The sequence below is a fragment of the Tripterygium wilfordii genome, chromosome 17 (assembly GCF_013401445.1).
Source record: "Tripterygium wilfordii isolate XIE 37 chromosome 17, ASM1340144v1, whole genome shotgun sequence".
In the NCBI taxonomy this organism is placed as follows: domain Eukaryota; kingdom Viridiplantae; phylum Streptophyta; class Magnoliopsida; order Celastrales; family Celastraceae; genus Tripterygium; species Tripterygium wilfordii.
This window is the reverse complement of record NC_052248.1, coordinates 11,721,185-11,742,226: the sequence shown is the minus strand read 5'-3', so window position 1 is coordinate 11,742,226 and position 21,042 is coordinate 11,721,185. Positions and strand designations below refer to the sequence as shown.

Here is a 21,042-nt window from a genome sequence, read left to right as displayed (position 1 = left end):
CCCTGCTGGACGTCTGATAGTTCTACGACCACGTGTTGGCAACCCTCTAGTACAATGTAGGTCACCAACCTCATCAAGATGATGCCCCTTGCCAATCTAATAGAGAATGTCAAGGCTTGTGACCATCCAAATCCGAGCTATTGCTGCATTTGTATCATTAACTGCATCACGCAAAACTATAGTCGTTCTACTCGCCCCCATATGCGCCAACTAAGCCTGCAAAATAAATATCATATTATAATAGAAAATTATGAAACATTATTGTAATTGATAATTACACGTTTTTTTTGGATAAATACCACTCGCTGAAGTCGACTCCCGGGAGGCTCAAACTCGAGCTATGGTCCAGTCAAACTGTAGTGGGAGGATTAATGAATCGATGTGTGATTGATGCATATCACCATAGGTATTCGTCAAGGTTTTCGTATGAGGGACTTGCTCTTGGGCTATCCGAACATGTTGATCATCCCACTAGAATATCCATACCGCGTTCATGTCTGCTCAATTCACATCTCTCGACATCTCTTGGTCAAATCATATAACCTATCGTTGATATCTACTAGGTTTGGAATATACTAAGAGAATCCAAACTTTCGCATAACATGATCGGGACACTGGAACTCCACTATCTCGAAGCAGTGCCATACTGTACTCCCATCCATACAAATATCGGGGACAGACGTCGAGTGTGGGATCGTGTAAGGCCGCCAAACAACCTATCAAAAGGAAAAGAAAAAGAAAAAAATAGATATGCTGAGAGATTAGAAATAATGTAGCCAATGAAATGCACGGCACCTAATGAGAGCCTTGTCCATCCATCTCATATATGGGGAACCAAAATACTTGCCTAGGATTGTTCCTGTTCGTCTGGTCCCCTCTCCAGCTAGCACCAAGTAGAGGTAAAGACTCGTTCTTCTGTGATGCTGGCATGGCAATCCTACGTATCTCTTGGTGGCAAAGGTGTAATATCTCCCACAAACATAACAAAATATTAATGCCAAAATAGTTATGAAATGTCCAAAAAGATTATGAAATGCCAAAAAATTAACATCTTATATACTTACTTGCAGTAATAGGGCACAACCACCCATCGTCTAGTGCTTGAGACTGTAATAGTCCGCATTCTCAAGTCCAGTAACACTTTATCCGTTTTGGGTCCAATTAGCCCTCACGGCTTTGTCTTCTCAAGAGGTCACCCATCCCAATATTGTTGTCATAGAAGCACACTTAACTGCCGAATTCCAATGAGATATGGTGCCACCACTTCAAGGTTGTTATTGGTTTCTTTAGTTGCTTTAAATGGAGTTGATTCCCCATAATATTGGTGCTATTAAACCAAAATTTGTTATCTTATGATTTAAGAACAAAAACAAAACAGTTGCAAAACAAATATATGATTGCAATACCTCTATGTTCACTAGAAGAGCATCAAAACGCATGGCATAACCTGTCAAGGACCCGATTCTCGAATCTAACAAGTTTTCATCGCCAAGATATGCAAAAATTGGTGCAGTCTTTGCACCATCTACTTTATCCCAATATTTGTCAAGCATTACGTATATCTGTTGAAATCTCTGATAACTTTCTGGTTTGTAGTTGAAGTGATCAAGTGTTTGCGGATAATACAGCGTCTTAAAGTTCTCTGGGAGGGCTTTAGACACAATTCCACGACTTCTAGATTGTCGTTCTTCTAGCAGCCTTGGTATGTCGAACGGTGTTGCAGCCACAGTGGTTAAGAAAACAACTAAAAAGGCCAATGGAAGCCATGGATATTGATATGGTGAAGATTTCATTGTTCTGAGGTATTTTTGCAGAGAATGTTTTGGATAGGTGAGTGCCGTTTGTGTCAATAATGTATAGCCTTATATAGAGTGAATTCTAATCCGTGAAAACCCAAATAAATGAAAATTATTATTTGGTAACCTGAAAATCATAGTATGTAATAATTGTTTTTTAAAATTAGAATAAATAAATAATGGGAAAATTGGGCATTAGTATTAGAATTTTCGAGCCATAAACACATCAATAATATTGTCTGCTTTGGATTATCCAATTCCGATGAATACATGGGGTCCGTACGGCTTTGATAGTCGTGTATATATATACGCGCATGCTCATATACGGATGTCCGCATGTTTTAAAGTTGAAAAAAGCCTATCAAACTTGACATCCGCATGTTTTAAAGTTGCGAGCGTCCCTGACTGAGGTCATGGGTTCTAGTCTCACCTCCTCCGAATATTTACAAGGAGGTGTGTGGGCTTAGTCTGCCCCTACGTGGGCTTGATAGTCTGCCCCTGCGTGGGCTTGATTTGTGCCTCCTGCGTGGGGCTTGTTGACACTTGTACTTTCATAGGCTTGATCTGGTGGTGTGTCGTATATTGTGTTTGTATTTGTAGTCAAAAAAAAAAAAAAAAAATCGCGAGCGTCCGCATGTCCATCAAACCTAGCATTGGATACCGCCCTCCCATACGGAATGAGAATGGTAATGAAAATGGGTCTAAGCTGGAACTTGAGTTTGAAAGGCTGAAAGCAAATGCTTCCGGCCCGGGTTTCATTCAAGTAATTTTTCCAAAACCTTCCGGTCTGAAATTCACTTTCAGAGTTTAAGATGTTCCCCCTAGCAGTAGGAGTATTCATTCCCGCCCATTTATAAAAACCTATCCCTTGTCTCCCTCTCATTCCGTTCATTCATGGCTTCTCCATCTGAAGCTACTCTCATCTCAAAACTCGAATCCTCCGATCTCTCCAAAATACACTCTCTCTTCTCCGATTACCTCCTTCCGTTCAGAGATCTTACGAGTCCAAAGAGAAAACCCTCAAAAGCAACCGCCCTTAACCTCACTCGGTCCCTGGCCAAGCAATTCCTCCCCTTCCTCAATCGCTGCCTCTCCATCCTCCCCAAGCGACTTGCGGTTCCTTCTGATTTGGAGAACAAGCAGTTTGGTTTTGAGCTGTTCGATGTTTACAAGCTCTGCTTGAATTGCTTGGAATCCGTGTCTTCACAGTTGTCTTGCAAGCCCTACGTGGTGTATTTACAGAGGTTGAGGCTGGTCCACTGCTTGGCGGCGTGGGGGAGGCACGGGGAGGCTGAGAGAGAGGCATTATGGGTTCTGGAGAGGCTTAGGGGTGTGGATTTGGGGGTGAAAGAATGGGGGAAGTTTTTACCTGGTGCTGTGGAGAATGGTGATGGAGAGTTAGCAGCTCTGCTGGTGGAGGTTGTGGCCATGGTTGTAAAGTGCCTTGCCACTGGGCAGAGCAAGGACGAGAGGGACTATGGGAAGGTGGTTGATTTGGTGGAGGAGGTTAGGCCATGGTTCAGGTTCGTCAAATTTTCTTCCTCTCTTTGACATGGTAGTTACTAGACTATATGTTTGTGATTGCTTTGCTAAGAAAGGAAATGTAGATTTGACTCATTTTCATTGTTTCAATGTTGGAATTGTGCTGATATTTTAAGCTATACAAAGTTCAAGCGGGTTGTTTGTCTGGGACAAAGTTTTATGGAATATGTTATGCATTTATATGATAAATTTCACTAAATTGAGACCATTGTCCCATTCAAAAAAAAATTTGAGACCATTGTTTGACTGAGAACTTCAAGAGGTATTAAATAAGTGATATTGATCCTGGTTAGGACAATTTATTTGAAATTCGTTGCTTAATTATTTAAGTTTTTCATTTGAGTTTAAGATATTTTTTACTTTTTTCTTTGAGTTTTTAGTTCATTTATTGCATTTACCACAGGCAGATATTGAAACAAATGGTGTTAAATCTCCTTGATTACTTATTTGAAAGTTGATCCTAAATTCCTCAGGGTGTTGGATGCTAAAGAGTATGAGAAGTTTCATAGGGTGTTCGTGACCTATCTTGGTAGATCCACTCTGTTTTTGTTTGCAGAGCTAAATCAGTTTAATGGGCATGTTGTACATAAGTTTTTGGTCACAACATTGACTGAATATGCAAAGTCATCCGCAAAGAACCAATTTTACAAGGTGATATATCCTCGATTTTCTGGTCATGTTTAACGCAATCACATTTGATGACCTAATCTTCTATACTTGATATTCGATGCAGTTTTCGCGCCAGCTATGTTCTTCTCTGTTCTCACTTCAAGAGAATGAACCCTCACTCACCGCCAAGATTTTATTTTGTATTTTGGACTTTGTTGCCCATGAATGCAAGGTATTGTGATCAAGTTATATCTTTTGAAATAGTTTACCGTGAAGATGACACTTGAACATCTTCATTTACTATACCTGTATCATTAATGTCAAAAAACAAAACCCATGCCTATTTACCTTTCACTAGTGAATCTACATTGTACAGTCTAACCTATGTCATCATGGATAGTACGAGAAACACCATTATGTGCTTAGTTGGTTTTGCAATGTGTGTAAGTTGGTTACTATTAGAATATGGTATAAATGATGTGAAACGCCCCAACCCAACAAGTTAACTTATTGGGTTGAATGGTGAAGTAACTAAAATTAACATGGTATTGGAGCCAGGTTCCGATCCTGGGACCTGTAGGTTATTGGCAAAGTAACTAATTTAACTTGGTATCGGAGCAGGAGGTGTTAGGTGAACCTTGGCTTCCGCAATTTAAATCCCCAATTGTTGTAGCCCTAAGTGTGGGCCTTTGTGTGTGTTTGGTTGTAGCCCCAAGTGTGGGCCTTTGTGGGAGCCCTGGTGTTGGGTCACGTTTGTTGTGTACGTACTAGGCTATCGGATTGTTCAGCCCACACATGAGGGGAAGTGTTAGAATATGGTATAAATGATGTGAAACACCCCAACCCAACAAGTTAACTTATTGGGTTGAATTACAAAGTAACTTAAATTAACAGTTATGCTGGAGTTAGCAAAGCTTAAAAAATCCTATTTTCCCATGCGGGGTCATCCTATTCTTGCATGCATTTATCTCATATGCCTTGAAGTTTCTGAGTGAATTCAGAAATTTGTTTTGTGGCATATTGTTTTTGTTTACAGATAGAGTAACAATGAATCCGTTATGAACTCAATGTTTTATGTTCATTCAGAACTTTGAAACCAAAGTGAGGGTGTAATTATTTTACATTTTTCCTTCCTCTCTCTCTCTCTTCTTCTTCTTCTTTTTTTTTTTATCAGAATCCATTTTGGCTTCAATAATAGATTTTTGTAGTTGATCTGCTTAATCTTTTTGCTTATGTTGGCATCACATCAGATGTATACGTATAGGATTCATACTCTTTATATCTGGCAAAATCAAGATTATAAAGTTGGGTTCGCACTCAAAGGAAATTTTCGTGTAGTGAATGTTTAAAAAGATATTACTTATTTCAAACCATTTAGGTAATGCTCCGGAGTGATTAATTTTTATTTTCTTTTGGTAGGGTGACGGTGAAGCTTACGAGATAGAATTTCTTCAACTTGTTTCTTATTGTGCCAATAAATGCCAAGCTGCACATGCGGTTTTTTCTCTTGATCTTGCGGCACATCTAAATGACTTATCTTGCCATTTTTGTCAGGTATCTTAGTTACAAGGTTTGCACGTTTCCAATTTGTAGCTTCTGTGCTTTGGTCACATTATCATTTGGAAGTGAAGACTCTGTAAGGGAATTATAAATTATCTTGTTTGGCAGGTTATGACACCATCTGATATGATTCTGAGGCTTTATGTTGTCGGATTGTCCTTTATTGATTATGATGCTAACTCTAAAGATGGTGGTATCATGTCCTCCGGAACAAAAGATGTTCATGCTGCAATGGATATGCTTGATGGTGGGGAAGGACAGCATAACTTGGCAACTTTAATTCGTTCTTTGCAAAATTACTTTCAAGTTAGTTGTAAGGATCATTGGGAATCATCTAGCGTTGGCCATGATGATGGTGCCAGTCAAAGTGGTTCGCAGTTGGTTTCTAATCATGGAGCTTCTATAATTAGTAGTCCGAAAAGTAGAAAAGCATATCTACCAGCTTACTTAAATGCGTTGAAGTTTCTTTGCCAGCCACTTGCTGAACTAGTGCATTTTGAGAAAAAGCAGATAGTTTTGCAAAATGGAAGCCCCTTTTCAACCAGGCTATGTGGTGTCCAAGACACATTTCATCAGCTTTGTGAAGTTATTCTATTTCTGTACAGGTTAGTGAATCGCACAATTTAGTTTGTAATCATATTTTTGTATAAAAGAAATTAGTGTATTTGCTTATGCTAAACTAATTTGAAAGTTCTCCTGCGTTTAATTTATGAAGCTTTTGCTCTTAAATCAGTTTGGATTTGAATGCTTATGTGTTAGTATGCTCTCTGAGCTATTTATATTGATCCATGTGTCTGATGATTCCTTGGAATGAAACTTGGGACACTTCATGAATTGGTTTTCTCCAAAGTAGCGATTGTTGTTCCCCAAATTTTCCTTACTTTTTGCACAAGTTTTATATTGTTGTGTACAACAATTGTTATCCGTCTTTCAACACTGATTGTGTTTAGAACACACCTTATCCGCTAATCAATGCTTGCAATATTCTTTTGCATGGTTGACTAGCTTTGTCGCCGATGTAAGAGTTCTTTGCTTGTCTATGGATGCAGTGGTAGATCAGAAAGGAAAGGAGATGACTTGGATGATAACAAGATAATCCTTAGTGTAGCTGTGGCCGCTTTGATACTGTCAATCAGAACAAAACTGAATCTCCAGGTTCTCATTTTTAATGTTGAGTTCGCTTAACGCTAGCGTAAACTCTATTCACTTGATGCATTCTTTATTTTCTCAAATCATTGCTGGAAACAGATGCTGTTGGTTTTCGAACTAATTGGTTTGGCTTTATTATTTCAGAAGAGTTTACACTTAGTTAAGCACATCATTGGCAGCAGATGGATTCAACCTCAGGGGCTGAAATATTTATTTGCCTCTCTTTATAATGTCGGAGTACTTTTGTTCAGAAATAACCTAGTGAAGGAGGTACTTTTCTCTTCCCCATTGAGTATTCTAACACAGATTGCATGTAAGATGGTAATGTGATGCCTTTTATGGTGGTCAACATACTGTTTTAATTGAAGAAATGCACAAGTGTATAAATTCCTATTAATTCTCATCATCTCTAATAAAAATAAACAACTTGGTACGCAAGGCTCCCACAATAGTTATGGGGTTAATTAATGGAAACATCTATTCAGCCTTGTGAGGTTTGTTTTTTTTCAAATTTTGGACGTGTCACCAGCAGGTTGCAGTGAAGTAACTTTATTTATAAGTTATTTGGAATGTGTAGTAACCAGTTTATCGTTGCAGGCTTCAAAGGCATTGAAATTGTCTTGTCTAGCATCATGGACTTGCGTGACACTTCTTTGCCAGATGTTTGTAGATAAATCCAATACATCTAGTGATGATGTGAGTGAAGATGCTATTGTTGATTTTGTGGTTGAGGTATGCACACGAAGTGCTTCTCTTTTGGATGTTCAGTACCAATGTGATAGTCGTAAAGTGAAGAAGACAATTATATACTGTCTTGAGAATTGGTCTCATGCTGGAAAGCTGTTTAGAGGGCTACCAAAACCTTTGCCTCTGGTGAAGCAGTGGGTCAAGGTAAAGTTAAAATGCATCAAACTCTCATTTTGTTTTTCCCTTTTCAGCTTCCTTATAGTCGTTTGATCTTCAGATAAGATGTAGACTTCTTAAGAATAAGGACATAGAGGATAATGCACCGTCCTTGTATCATATGCTGACATCTTCTTCGAAAGTGTCCAAAGAGGCCATTGGAATTATTCTGGAGCAGGTTTGTGTATTTTAGATGTTTTTCTTTTATTTCTGTTTTGCTTTTCGTACTACATATTCATGAATGGGTTCTGTACTTATGTTAGTCCATTTTGCTAATATCAAACGAAATTTTTTGTTGGATTTCTTTCTCGGAAAATTTGTAGGAACTTCTTGCCTGTGAAGAATTAAATGCCATGTCTCCTCAACTCTGTCTGAGTATGCAGACAGAAATCATGGATTATCTCTTGCAATTTGTTTATGTCACACGAGATAGTGTTTTACAGAAATCAAGAATTTTACTTAGAAGAGGAAGGGCGTTTAGAGCTTGCGGGATTGAAGGTTTGAAGTCTTGTATTCAATGTCTTTCAGAAGCAATATCCATTATTGTGAGTTATTTAATCCTGTTATTATTTTATCCTCTGGAATCTTTATTATCCCATGGTGATTAAATCTTTAGTAGTAGATCTTTTCTTCCTTGTATTTTTGAATATCTAATTGACATGATCACTGAAACAGAATGACATGTATGTTGAAACATGTAGCGGGCAAAGTCTTGTTTGTCATCAATTAGCGGTGGCATATTGCTTGCGTGCACTATGTACTCAGGAGGCTGAACCCAACTCACAGGTATAACTTCACAAAGGCTTATCATTGGAGTTGTGCAATTAATTTGTTCAGATACATGATTTAAACTGAAATGTTCCTTTTTCACTAACCACTAAGAACTTGCTTGGCTTTTATTGTAAGCAGGAAGTTCTTCAAGATATTAGTGCAGCCTTGAAACTATGGTTGAGCATTCGTGTTCAGGACTATGGCTTGACAAATAATGTGCCCGGCATTGTTTCTGAAAATGTGATGCTATTGCTGTATAATGTAATTGATCTGTTAGGAATGAAGGTATGCTTGATGATCTTGTTGGATGCTTTGTTTCTGTGTGTCAACTTATTATGGTTGAGTTATTGACATGATCTTGATGTATTTCTGTCTTTAGGGCTCTATGGAATTTCACCATGACATATATAGATTGATGATTAGACTATTCAAATGGAAGAATGTGCCGCTGGAGAAGTACTTGTTCATACTATGGGAAAGTAGAAGATTCAGTCATGCTCTTTGTGTTTCACCTATAGATGAGGCATTCATCACGCACTTATCAGAGCACTGTGGTGAACCTTGCAAGTCCATTGATTTTTGGATGAGATGTCTAAACATATCCCAAACATCACTGCTTGCGTTCCAACAAATATTCTCATTTTTCTCTACCAAGCCTCTCTGTGGCTCTTACAAACATGAGAATTGTTTACAATCAGATATCGTAGCTGGTATTAAAGAGACTGTCCTTGAACTCACATCAAGAGTAAGCTCTTAATAAAAAGTCACTGCTTCTCTTCATTCCTTTCTTCGTATCCTCGTAAAAATTTCCCGTTATTAAATAATCTCTATATTTCTTGTTACTGTCTTTGTAGGTTCCTACAACCAGTAATTCTCTTTTCCTTGCTGGATATCTTTGCTATGATTTGTGCGAAAGACTAATTTCAAATGGATGTTTACTTGAGGTAACCTGCACTGTTATAACTTCCTAATGATAAATTAACTTAACCTCTACATTATTTTATCATAGAAGATAAAACTGACTAGAACATTTTGTTTTTTATCTTTAAAATTTCTTTATCCTTGAAAAAGATAGTGCGTGAGTTTGGACAGTTCATGTGGAATAAACTATTAGTTAATTCCAGGGATTTATGCTTTAGTAAAACCTATTTGTCAACAGAAAATGAAAAGTATTTCACAAATTGCAAGGACATGCTGAGTTGATTAGTTTGGCTATGATGGCATGTAGTTGCTATTTTATGGTTTTGATAATTTTAGATCTTAGTGGTGAAGCTGCTTCATTGTGACCTAAAGGTCATGATTCAGTTCCTGGAAACAATTCTCTTAGTATGCAAGAATAAGGCTGCATACATCTATGAGAATCAAACTATCAACTTCAAGTTCTATGAAAAATTCAAACTGAGCAAAGCTTTCTTGACTCTCTCAGAGATTCAAATTTGACTTGAACGTTTGGAGAAAAAGAAAAAAGAAGCCCCGTTTTTCCTTCTTACTCTCGAAGTCCCATAGTCCTGGAAACTTTAGGATGCTCACTTTTCAACTCTTTACTCTGTTGGAGTTCTAGGCCACCAATATCACATCTCTACACAGCCATGACAAGAGTAAATAACAACAATTCTTATTACACAAGAGGAAGCATAAACATTGATGCCATTCTCAGTGTTTTGTCATCATATGGCAAAAAATCCAACGCTGCGGTTAGGTGGGAGAATGAATTGTCAATGTGGAGGATTATCTTTTCTTGTAAGGATAAGAAAGTTATAGAAGTATTGCCTCGCCATTTTCTAACATGGATACAATTAAATAATTATGAATATCTTCAAATGAAACGCTTATTTAGAGTGATCGGCTGACAAAAATTCAAAATTCAACTTGCATGTAATAACAGTATTTAGATGCTCGAGATACCTATTTGGTTGTTGGTCTTAGCTCTATCATATCCAGCCTATTGTTTGTCTGAATTTCAGTATTTAATCATTTAGTCATCATATTTTGTTTATTTTCTTGTCATAAACTACTCACTCTTAATGGCACTGTAGTCTCGCACTTCCCCTACTATTTTCTTAAATACGGAATGTTTTTGTAATTTTCATTAATAAGATCAGATTGGATTTTCGTCAGCATAGAAATGTTTGAATTTTGTCAGCATAGAAATGTTAGAATTTTGAGTATGGTTATATGGTGTTCCTTGCCTGTCCTTAACCTCTACTGTCGTCATTAGCTTCTTCTGGGCATACTTGTCCTTTTCATTTACATTAGATGTTCTTCCTTATGAAAGGTATTTCCCCCCTCTATTCCTTAGGCTCTTTCATTTGCAAAAGAAGCCCATAGGTTGCGCACAAAGCTCTTTCAAGAGAAATTTATCTACTCTGTTGAGCATCAGGTTGGACTATATGATGAAGCTAGGAATAGACCTCAGAAGTTAACATATCTTCTCAGGGATCTGCAATTGTTGAAATCAGTTGCTACTGAAGTTTGGTCTTTTGACACTATTTCATGGGACATGGAACGTTTTTATCTTAGTCCTTGGAAAATACTTCAATGTTATCTTGAAAGCACTCTTCAGGTAAATTTCTCTTGCACTTTTTGATCTTAAATTTTAGCAAACATTTAATCTCCTCCAAAGCATCACATGATTGGTAAGCCAACGCATGGACACTACATACAGGTTGGAATTATCCAAGAAATCATTGGAAACAGTGCAGAGGCAGAGACTTTTTTGCTTTGGGGGAAAGAGATCTCCCGCTCACAAAGTTTGTCACTCTTTGCTGTTTCCTTCTCATCCATCTTAGGTTAGATATCAACTTGTTATAATCCCTTTCTTTCTCTTTGCTCCGACTGCACTTATTTGTGCCCTCGTTTTGAACTGATGTTAAATTGGTAATAACTTAAATGTTGATGTTTATAGGAAAACTTTATTGCAAAAAACGGCTTTGGGATTTGTCTGAAAGGGAACTTCAAAGTGCCAAAAATATTCTGGCAGATGATAAAGCAGTTTTCTCTTGCCATAAGTGCAGATTGCTGCTGGAAGTTGCTGTTGATCAGCAACTTGGTGATTTATCTCGAAATCATGTTGATGATTCAGCGGGGAATGATGGTTCACCGGAGATGTTATCCTGTGCTGAAAATTGGTACAAATCGGCTTTAGACACATTAAATAGGTGCGACTGGAAAAACTCTGTTAGCTGTCCAGAAGAAGCTAGTCCTGAGATCACAACGGTCAAAGAAGATTGTAAAAATGTCGAATGTGTTGACCATCCTGCCAAACTTCTGCCAGATACAAGAAATACAGTTTCCAAGAAAGAGGGAGCAAAAGCGAAGATGGAAGCCAAAAAATGCCGGAAAGCTAAGAATACAACAAGATCTTCGCTAAGGGAGCAGGCTTCAATACCTGAGCATAATTTTAGAATAACACGTTCCAGGTGCCAATCTTCTCAGAACCAACAGTTAACCATATGCGCTGAGAAACAAGTTGATCTTTCCCAGCAGTCAAAAGGTCATAGTGGATCCAATTTTCCTAGTCTTATCAATGATGAGTCTGATTTAGGAGTGAAGAGTAGTACGATTGATAAAGGAAGTGAAGGAATGTGCATTTGCGACAAATTGAACTGCTGGTTTTGTCTTGCTAAGGAAGTCGTGGCTTCTGGGCTAGTGCCTGACTTCATACATATGAAATGGGAATTCATCCGCAGGCGGTTGTTGCTGAGAGTACTTACTGGCATAGGTATGGTGCAATGGAGGTTTCTATAATTTCTTTACTTTGAGCTTTGGACACATGCTGTTATAAATGCATACAAAACTTACCTTTCAAGTTTCAATATGCACTTCATATTTTATCTAACGGTGTCTTTCGTGTAATGCGATCACTGTGTTTTGGCCATCCGGTGCATTAGTGTGGAATTTTCCATGCTGGGGTCCAGTATAATTTATTGTAGGGATGATTAAATGTTGCATTATTGTTTCTGTCATGTCTTTAGTTTTTTTGGATGATTCAAACATGGTATCAGGGGTTAACGGTTTCTTGTTTCCAGTAGTTAAAATTCTTAATTGTTATATTGTCCTTAAGCCCTTAACACTTTTAAAGTGGGACATGAATGGTACTTTTAAAGTGGGACATGAATGCTTGGAGATGATGGGCTCCAAAATAGAGGCATAAAACTTATATGAAGCATGTTAGATGGTATGTTCAATTGTCATGCTGTGAACCCTAATTTAGAGGGGTCTCAGTTTTCTTTTCTATTCCTGTTTTCATTACACATTGGCAGCATGTGTGTGTTATTTTTTCTGTCTTTCTTTTCATAGAGTTGCCTTTTATATCTGCTCATTCCCTTTTCAGGAAAATGTCTGGGAGATACAGACCAGATTCATGAAAAACATGAGATTATTATGCAAAGTATATCAGTCCTGGTCATTCGAAACCCATTCTGCAAAACTCACGTTTTTGTTTCTACAAATTTTTTACTTGATCTGGTTGGAAAGGAGTTCTGCAGAGATGTGTTTGCTATTGAACGTGCATCAATTCTTTATAACTTATGCTGGCTCTCTTTGAAGAGTTACTTTCATGGGGAGTCGAGGTAATTCCTTGTACCATGTATTTATTTGCATGTGTTTGTTACATGAATATTTCTGTACACACCTTTGGTACAATGAAACTTTTTGGTAGGTTTCTTATACTAGACACATGGTGATAAACATTGTGACATGAAACAGCTTAAAATCCCCACAAAATTGAGAATGATAGGATACTGATTCACAAGAGTGGGAATGGAAATGAGGGGTTGGGTGTTGGAAATTCCAGTAGAGCAATAGTGCTTGCAGGGTTCCTTGAAAAGATTACAGGGTAAAAACACGTGATAGCGTAGACTAGAGATTATAATGATAAATAGTTTATATATATTTTCTACGATAAAATATCAGTGGCTTTATCAGCACTCTTTAATATATTTTCTCTGGCGGTTCTTTGTTTATATTTATGCTACTAGTAAAAATCAAAGTATATTTTTACTGACAGTTAGACAGTATTCAATGTCCTAATTGTTAGTTTTATCGTTATTGGAGGAGAAAGATATGCCACCTGAAAAACTTGTTTCCCATCGTAAAAATGAGTATTCTCAACCTATCACACATTTGCTCAAATAAATGAAATCCAAACACGGAGAGAAATTGGGTGGTGTTGTAGGCCTACAACCTAACTTATCATTACGATTGGGTATATGGTTCTTGTGAACAATTATGCAAGACAATGCAGAGGCATGATTTGAGAAGAATATGCCTGCTAAACTTAAAGTTTCTCGTCTGATGTCCTAGGAAGTGATAAAAACTCCTCATTTTGGACTATGTAGTCATTCGTGCTCCTACAAGGCATACAAAAATCTGTGCTTTGTGGAGCATTTTTAACCATATAGAGTTTTTTTTCTTTTTAATTTATTTACATATGAATTGGTTTCTCTTGAACCTTTAGTCGGTGCTAGTATCATAACAAAAAAACATTTAACATCCTTGTGATAGATAAGCATGTGTTCCTGTTATGGGTAGCATCACTGCATGCCAAAAACACATTTACTCAGGTTCTCTGCCTCATATTGTTTAGTGTTTACGTCTCTTTTCTTGGTTTCTTCTCTTCCTAGGGAAAATTGCTGTGGGCTGTCCAACATCCAGTTACCTAAGGTAGTGTCTTGGTTGAAGCTAGCATTTGTACTCTGCCGTGAGGTCCCTATACTTTTCCAAAAGGTAAATGTTAATGTTTTTATCATAACTATAAGCACTTTACTTTTCATTATTGTTTAATTGGCTTGCTGTAGGATATGTCTGCAGATTTTAAGGAGCTAGGATGGGTTGGTGGTGAACTTGGCTGAATTATAATATAAGATGTATTGAAGTCATATTTGATAAAATGAATGATACCCTTTGGATCTTGTGTCTACCACACCAATGTCCCAGCCTAAGTTAAAAACTAGATGTTTGAAGGTTTAGTTCTTCCAGATTCTTGAGCTGGTAACATATTGGGCCAAGCTTGTGTTTGAAGATAGAGAATTGAGCTCACTTGAAATTAAGTTCAAAGAACGTTCATCTTGAATACAATTAGCTTTTTGTTCCTCTCATACTCAAATCTAATTTTAGTCAGTAGAAGTACAAAATCGAGCATTTCATTCCATGTCCATAACTTAGATTCATGCTACAAAAAAACAGAAGTTTTAGCTACATTTGTTTTTTAAAATAAATATATATATTGACTATGTAATATCAATGCATACACAGAGGCTTTGGCCTCAAAATTCGACATTAAGATGCAACGTTCAAGTTTCTATGCCATTCATTTCGGTCTGCAACTATACTCCCTACCAAAACCCATAGTGTTTATGTAGGTATGTATGTATGTATTTTTTAATCATTTCTTTCATGTTGTCTTTGGCATCCTTATTCCCTTTCTAGTTTATCTTATATTGATTCTCTTTATATTTGACATAAACCCCCAACATCTCTACATTATATATATACCCAATCTATCTTAGTCTTTTTTCTCGCAGCATTTTATCTTCTGTAGTTTTGCTGATTTGAATGAAATAGTTTTATCAAATATTGTTGTAGTTTTGGTACAATAACTGTAGAATTACTTCGTCTTATTATCAGCTTGAATAATCCCCCTTTTGCCTTTTCGTACGTTCACCTTGACCAATTATATGCCTTACAACAATCTCCAATATCTCCCCAATTTCTTCTCTCTTTTATGCTTGAATCACAGAATTGTTTTCGCAGATAAATAATTGCATTGTAAATCTTGGAAATAACTGTGGCTGTGGGTGTTAATTTTCTTCAACTTTTATGTAAGTGATGTGCATGCTTGAAGTAATAAGAAATTATATGAATTTAATATGAGTGAATGAATGTATGATCCATGATAGAAATGAATGGAGAAAACAAATACATGTGATGGATCCCCGGTGATGATCTCATAGACTTGTGTAGCCGACCCCAAACTTTTGGGATAAAGGCTCGGATGATGATGATGTGCATGCCTGATGCAAGAATCTATAGACATCATTCCTCTTGTGAATACTCTTAGTATTACCTGGACATGAGTCCTCCACTGGTTCATCATCATCAAAATAAAAATAGAAGATTGATGCTGAGTCACGCTCTGTGGAAATATCTTTTCGATTCTGTTAAGTCAGCAAACCCTCTTGATTTGTATCTGAGGTTAACATACCAGAGTTAATATGATCAAAGTCATTTTGAAAAATCCACTTATGTTGATTTTTGTTTTTTTTTTCAACTTTTGCAATTTGAGTATACAAGTCATAAATGTCTTTGCTTTGATACTACTGAAAAACCCAGGGCCATGATAAAAATGATATCGTGGTTGATTCCTCACTGATTTTTGGGTTTCTTAAATGGAAATAAGGAGAAAAATCTTTTTGGGATTCTTTACTAAGAATTTTCTGTACTAGGGGGTAACTTTCCGATTTCCATATTATATTTCTTGGATTTTTAAGTACTTTGTGCCATTATTATCATTTTGTGAGAAGATTGCAAACCAAAATGAAGGTAATAACAAATATTGTGCACTTTGTTTAATTTAATCTCAACTGAATGTAATAGAAAAGATCCATAATATTAGAACTGCCAGATAACCATTAGAATGATAGGATATAGTTAGTTTTCTTATTCTTATTTGTTACCAGCTGTTTTTTGTGCTTCATTTTTTCTCATGTTATTTCCATGTCTTTTGATGCTATGTGGTCTTAAGAACGTTATATATTTCAACAATAACTTAACAGGTTTCTAGATTGCTTGCTGCTTTATATATAATTTCTGCCTCAAATGGGGATTTTCCTTCATCATTCTCTGGCAAAGTGCTCTCTGAAAGTCATTGGGCTTCATATTTTCATCAAGCTTCACTTGGCACTCATCTTAATTATCAGTTCTCTTCAATTATGAGAGAAAGATTTAAAGCAGAACGCTACGAGGATACTAAGGTTAGTGTGCGTATTAACCGCCACTTTAAATTTAATTATTTTTTTGCATATGATGGTTTGGACTAGCTCCCTCAGTTTTCTTTGCATGACTTCCACTTTCATCATTTTGATCTATTTGCATAACCTTTTTTCTCTTCCATGGAATATCATCTTTGAAAAATGTGTATAGTTTGAGGGACACAATACTGATAAGAGCGGTGACAGTCACCTTTTCAGATTTGTTCCTGAACTTATCATTTCTTCACTGTTGTTAATTGTACTATGCAAGATCAATTTGACCATAGCATAAAGCAATAGGAGAAAGAATAAAAAGTTATTACCTTTTATTGGTGTAATAAATCTGTGCATAACTTTTAGTTGATTATGTGATTGGTATTACTTCTTTTTATTGTCGATTGTGTCTAGTCTTCCAACATTATAAAAAGCAGATTGCCCTATGATGATGGAACCTTTCAAGATTGCTGACGAGATAACAGTTTGTCTAGCGTATGACCGTTATGTTTATTTTCTTACTTTTTGCTTGATTGGCCTTAGGCCCATAGAAGTTATTTTCCAAGTTCAATACTCCAACCTTGTTTTGGTAGTTTTTCTCCCTCTTTTATTTAAAAATTCGATCATGTTTAACTAGTTTTGCCTTGTAGTAGCACAACGGTCCCGAGCCCAAATAAAGGAGGGTTGTCGTAGACTGACAAGTGCTAAAGTATGCCAAACTTTAGAAACATGAATCCAAATGAGATTATTGTTGGAGCATCGGTGGATTCCAACTACTCATATAAACTCGTGTAGGCCACCTCAAATTTTTTCTGGGATAAAGGCTTGATGATCATCATCAATGTTTAACCAAATGTTGCTCATTGAAATTATGGCAATTTTTTTTCCTTCTTTTGTTGTTTCCTTGAATTTAGTTATTTATCATCTTAGTTGGTATTTCCCAAATATGCACTGGAAAGTTGAATGCATGTGCTTTCTCTAATTTGTTTTGAAGTTCTCTAATCTTTATAGTTTGCTGATATTTCAAAGGTTTATTTTATCTTCAATGTGCACTCATTCATAATATCAATAGCACGTACTAGCATTTAATTTAAGTTGAAGGTTCTGTTTTCAGGACTTACACGTGACTTCCTCTGCTTGCATAATAGAAGAAAAGTGGAAAATACCAAGGTTTGAAGAATCTCATTTACCAATGAGGCACCTGATGGTTAAAATACTAATGCCCCTGAAACCATTTTCCTTTTTGCTGCAGGTCTGCACCAGATTCTGTTCAAGATCTTGAACAATTTGTGGCAGACTTTTTTGCGAGGCTCCCAAGCACCACGATTATATGCATAAGTTTACTTGGAGGTGTTTATGTTAGTCTATTTCATGAACTGTTGAATTATCCTTCATGTGTCGGCGCATGGATGCTGATGTCACGGATGAGATCAAAGAGTCAACCTATTGTGATACTTCTGCCTGTGGATGCGATTCTAAATGGTAATCTTCTTACTTTGAAAGTGGATGTGGAGATTTAAAACATTTCACAGATGAAGATGCACTCAAAAGCACACACATCGATAGTTATTGTGTTCTCATGAGCTGTAAACTTCTGCCAGAAGATCTAAATGATGCCAATTCTGGGTCTTTGGAGTTCCCTGGAAGCAAGGATCCTTCTAAACATTGGCATTGTCCCTGGGGTTCTACTGTGGTTGATGAGGTAGCTCCAACATTCAAACTGATATTGGAGGAGAACTACAAGTCCTCATCGTCGTTTCCTTTAGAAGATACAAAGGAGAATAGGTCATTATGGTGGAAGTGGAGAGAGAAACTTGATTACCAACTCAGTAATTTTCTGAGGTAATTTGTTTTGTTTTATTTCTTTGGACTTGCGTTGGCTCTCTTGGTAAGAATTTAGAGAGGTCACTATGTGGCCAAGAAGCTTCCACTTCATGGTTAATTTACGTAATAATTTAACTTTTGGTAAAATATTTCCATTAAATTAAAAATTACTTGAATAGGAAAATTTATCTTAGTTATAGCACAGTAACCATGGTTGTATTCTTGGGCTATCCAGTTTGGAAGACTGAAATTCTTTTTGGTCATGCATGTGACATGAATGCCTTTGTCAATTAGGAACTTAGAAGATTCATGGTTGGGTCCTTGGAGGTATATGCTTCTGGGTGGATGGTCAAAGCACGGTATATTGGACAGGGTACATAAGATGCTGATGCGTGATTTGAAAACTAAATGCAAAATGGATGTAAATGAGAGTTTTCTTAACGTTTTTATTGGAGGGGCAAGGCATGCATTCGAAGAAGAAACAAATGTTGAGTGGTTATGCTCAAAGAAAGGCTGCTATGTTGGGAAAGCTGGATTCTGCAATGAAGAAAATATTGAGAAACTTCCTAACACATCCAATGGCATAAAAAAATTGACTGAGTTGGCCTTCCAGCTTATACAAGAAGCGATTGATGAACTTGAAGAGGAGGAAAATGTAAAAAGAGAATCTATAATCCTTGTGCTAGACTCGGAGGTTCAGGTGAGTCTTTAAGTGTTCTACTAACTCAGTCTTTCTGAACAGTAATGGAATTGAGTAATATTATGTTAGAATATGTAATTGTTCGAATATCTGTTGTTATCAAGTTCAATAAGCATAAAGATTCTTTAAGATAGAAATGCAAAGTAAAAATGGAAAGGATTTAATCTTTTTAAATTTTATAATCAATTTTTATTATCTCAGAAATTGTTATAAAATTTTCGCTAGTTTTAAAGGTGCCAGATGCTTTTGTGATAGCTTGTTTTCAACAATTGCCAAAATTCTTCTGTTGGTTATTCTTGTTCTTATTATTTCGGTATCTTACACTTCATTTAGAGTAACTTTCTTAGAAAGTGCTTCAAAAATATCTGCTCCTTCGATGCACCTTCCCACTTTTCAATCTAGCTACTTAGACTGGAAATTGTGCAGATGCTTCCATGGGAAAATCTTCCAGTATTAAGAAATCAGGAGGTCTATCGCATGCCTTCTATTGGTAGCATTTTGGTGACACTCGAGAGAAGCCGCTGTCACCTTCAACAGAAAAATGGGGGGATTGTTACCACCTTTCCCGTTATAGATCCCTTGGATGCATTTTATTTGCTGAATCCTAGTGGTGATCTAAGTGGCACACAACTTGAGTTTGAGAAATGGTTCAGAGACCATAACTTGAAGGTAATTTTCTTTTGATTTTGGTTGTGATAGGATGACATTTGTCTGCCACTGCCCTTTCATATATAAACGCATTTTCTTGTAGGACTTCCTACCAAGGTAGTTAAAATTGCTATCATGATCGTAAAATCGTACCTATAGAAACGAGTAGAATGGTAGTGGAATCGGAAACATCTCAAAATCATATGAAATCGCACGTAAAATCTGTAAAATTGTCAAAATCGTGATTTTAACGATTTCAATTCCCTCATTAAAACCCCAATTCCTTCATTCAGTTTTCTTTTGAGTACATATTTGGAGTTTTTGTGGGTGTGTATATGAGCATTTGTGTGTGCTTGCATCCTTGTATTTAAAGGTAACGTTGTATTTGAATGACAATATAGGGTAAGGCTGGATCTGCACCGATGGCTGAAGAATTGGCTCTAGCCTTAAAAAGTCATGACCTTTTTATATATCTTGGGCATGGAAGTGGTATGTTTGCCTGAAATGACTGACTGGAATGATTTTTTGCCTTTATTCTTGCATTGTCATTTCCTACTTGCTTATGTAGTCATCTTCACTGACTTTGCCTACGTGTGTATGTTGGGCTGCACAGGGGCACAGTACATTCCTGCCAACGAAATTCAGAAACTGGAAAATTGTGCTGCTACGCTTCTAATGGGATGCAGTAGTGGGTGTCTCTTGTTAAACGGATGCTATATTCCTCAAGGTACTCCAATTTCATATCTGCTTGCTGGTTCACCCGTCATTGTTGCCAACCTATGGGAAGTGACAGACAAGGATATTGACCGGTTTGGAAGGGCCATGCTTGATGCTTGGTTAACGGAAAGGTCAGTTGTCGAATGTGATTTAGTAGCAAAAGAACTTGAGACCTTGAATATAAGGACCCGTAAAGGTAATGCCAAGAAGAAACTCTCAAAGAAGAAATTATCTGAAGCTTGTGATAATGGTTCGTGTAATGATGCCTGTGACCATAGACCAAAGGTCGGATCATTCATGAGTCAGGCCCGTGAAGCTTGCACCCTCCCATTTTTGATTGGAGCATCACCTGTCTGTTACGGTGTCCCCACAGGTATATGGAGGAAGGATTTGTAGCTGTATCTGCTAGAATTTGGCTTGGAAGTGATCTGTTCAAAATTTTCTGGGCCAAAATATTAGAAGCTAACATGCAGCATGTATCTTCACCGGCCTTTCCTTAGGGTTTTTCATCCGTGAATTGTCAATTTGTTGTTAGCTTGTGTCTTGTAATTCAGTAGCAAAAGTGGGGAAAGGAGTCAATGTAAAACAATTTTCTTTTTTATGTTTTGCCCTCCGAATATTATTTCTGTAAGGATTTGAGAATACATCTCAATATTGTACACATTGTATACGAAAAATCAATTTTGAGAAAAATTATGTTATAATTTACAAGGTTCCTGGCCTGAGGTGATTTCCATTTCATTTTTTTGTAGAGGAATTGTTCAATTTAAATTTGTTCTCCTCTCAATTCTGCATGAAATGAAAAAAGAAAAAAAAGAAAAAGGAAAAACAAAAACATATAAAATTAAGTAATGAAAAT

General features: G+C 36.8%; 1 protein-coding gene across 4 annotated transcripts; it reads left to right on the top strand.

Moving 5' to 3' along the window:
- Positions 1-2,449: 2,449 nt before the first annotated feature.
- On the top strand, positions 2,450-20,899 carry LOC119982436 (separase). 4 transcript variants are annotated; one of them, XM_038825811.1, is made up of 27 exons: positions 2,450-3,319; positions 3,812-3,989; positions 4,072-4,179; positions 5,367-5,501; positions 5,616-6,112; positions 6,557-6,662; positions 6,801-6,926; positions 7,254-7,547; positions 7,621-7,737; positions 7,883-8,104; positions 8,235-8,345; positions 8,469-8,615; positions 8,710-9,075; positions 9,185-9,274; positions 10,630-10,893; positions 10,996-11,119; positions 11,236-12,051; positions 12,664-12,901; positions 13,955-14,057; positions 16,106-16,303; positions 17,409-17,464; positions 17,547-17,776; positions 17,899-18,136; positions 18,413-18,818; positions 19,245-19,487; positions 19,868-19,955; positions 20,080-20,899. In XM_038825811.1, exons 1-27 carry the CDS (start codon positions 2,691-2,693, stop codon positions 20,577-20,579), a joined length of 6,630 nt encoding a protein of 2,209 aa, XP_038681739.1. In that variant the 5' UTR covers positions 2,450-2,690; the 3' UTR covers positions 20,580-20,899. The 4 variants fall into 4 exon arrangements, with proteins under 4 accessions (XP_038681739.1, XP_038681740.1, XP_038681738.1 ...); XM_038825812.1 differs by having other exon boundaries at positions 2,451-3,319; positions 8,003-8,104; positions 17,896-18,136; XM_038825810.1 differs by having other exon boundaries at positions 2,451-3,319; positions 17,896-18,136.
- Positions 20,900-21,042: the final 143 nt, after the last annotated feature.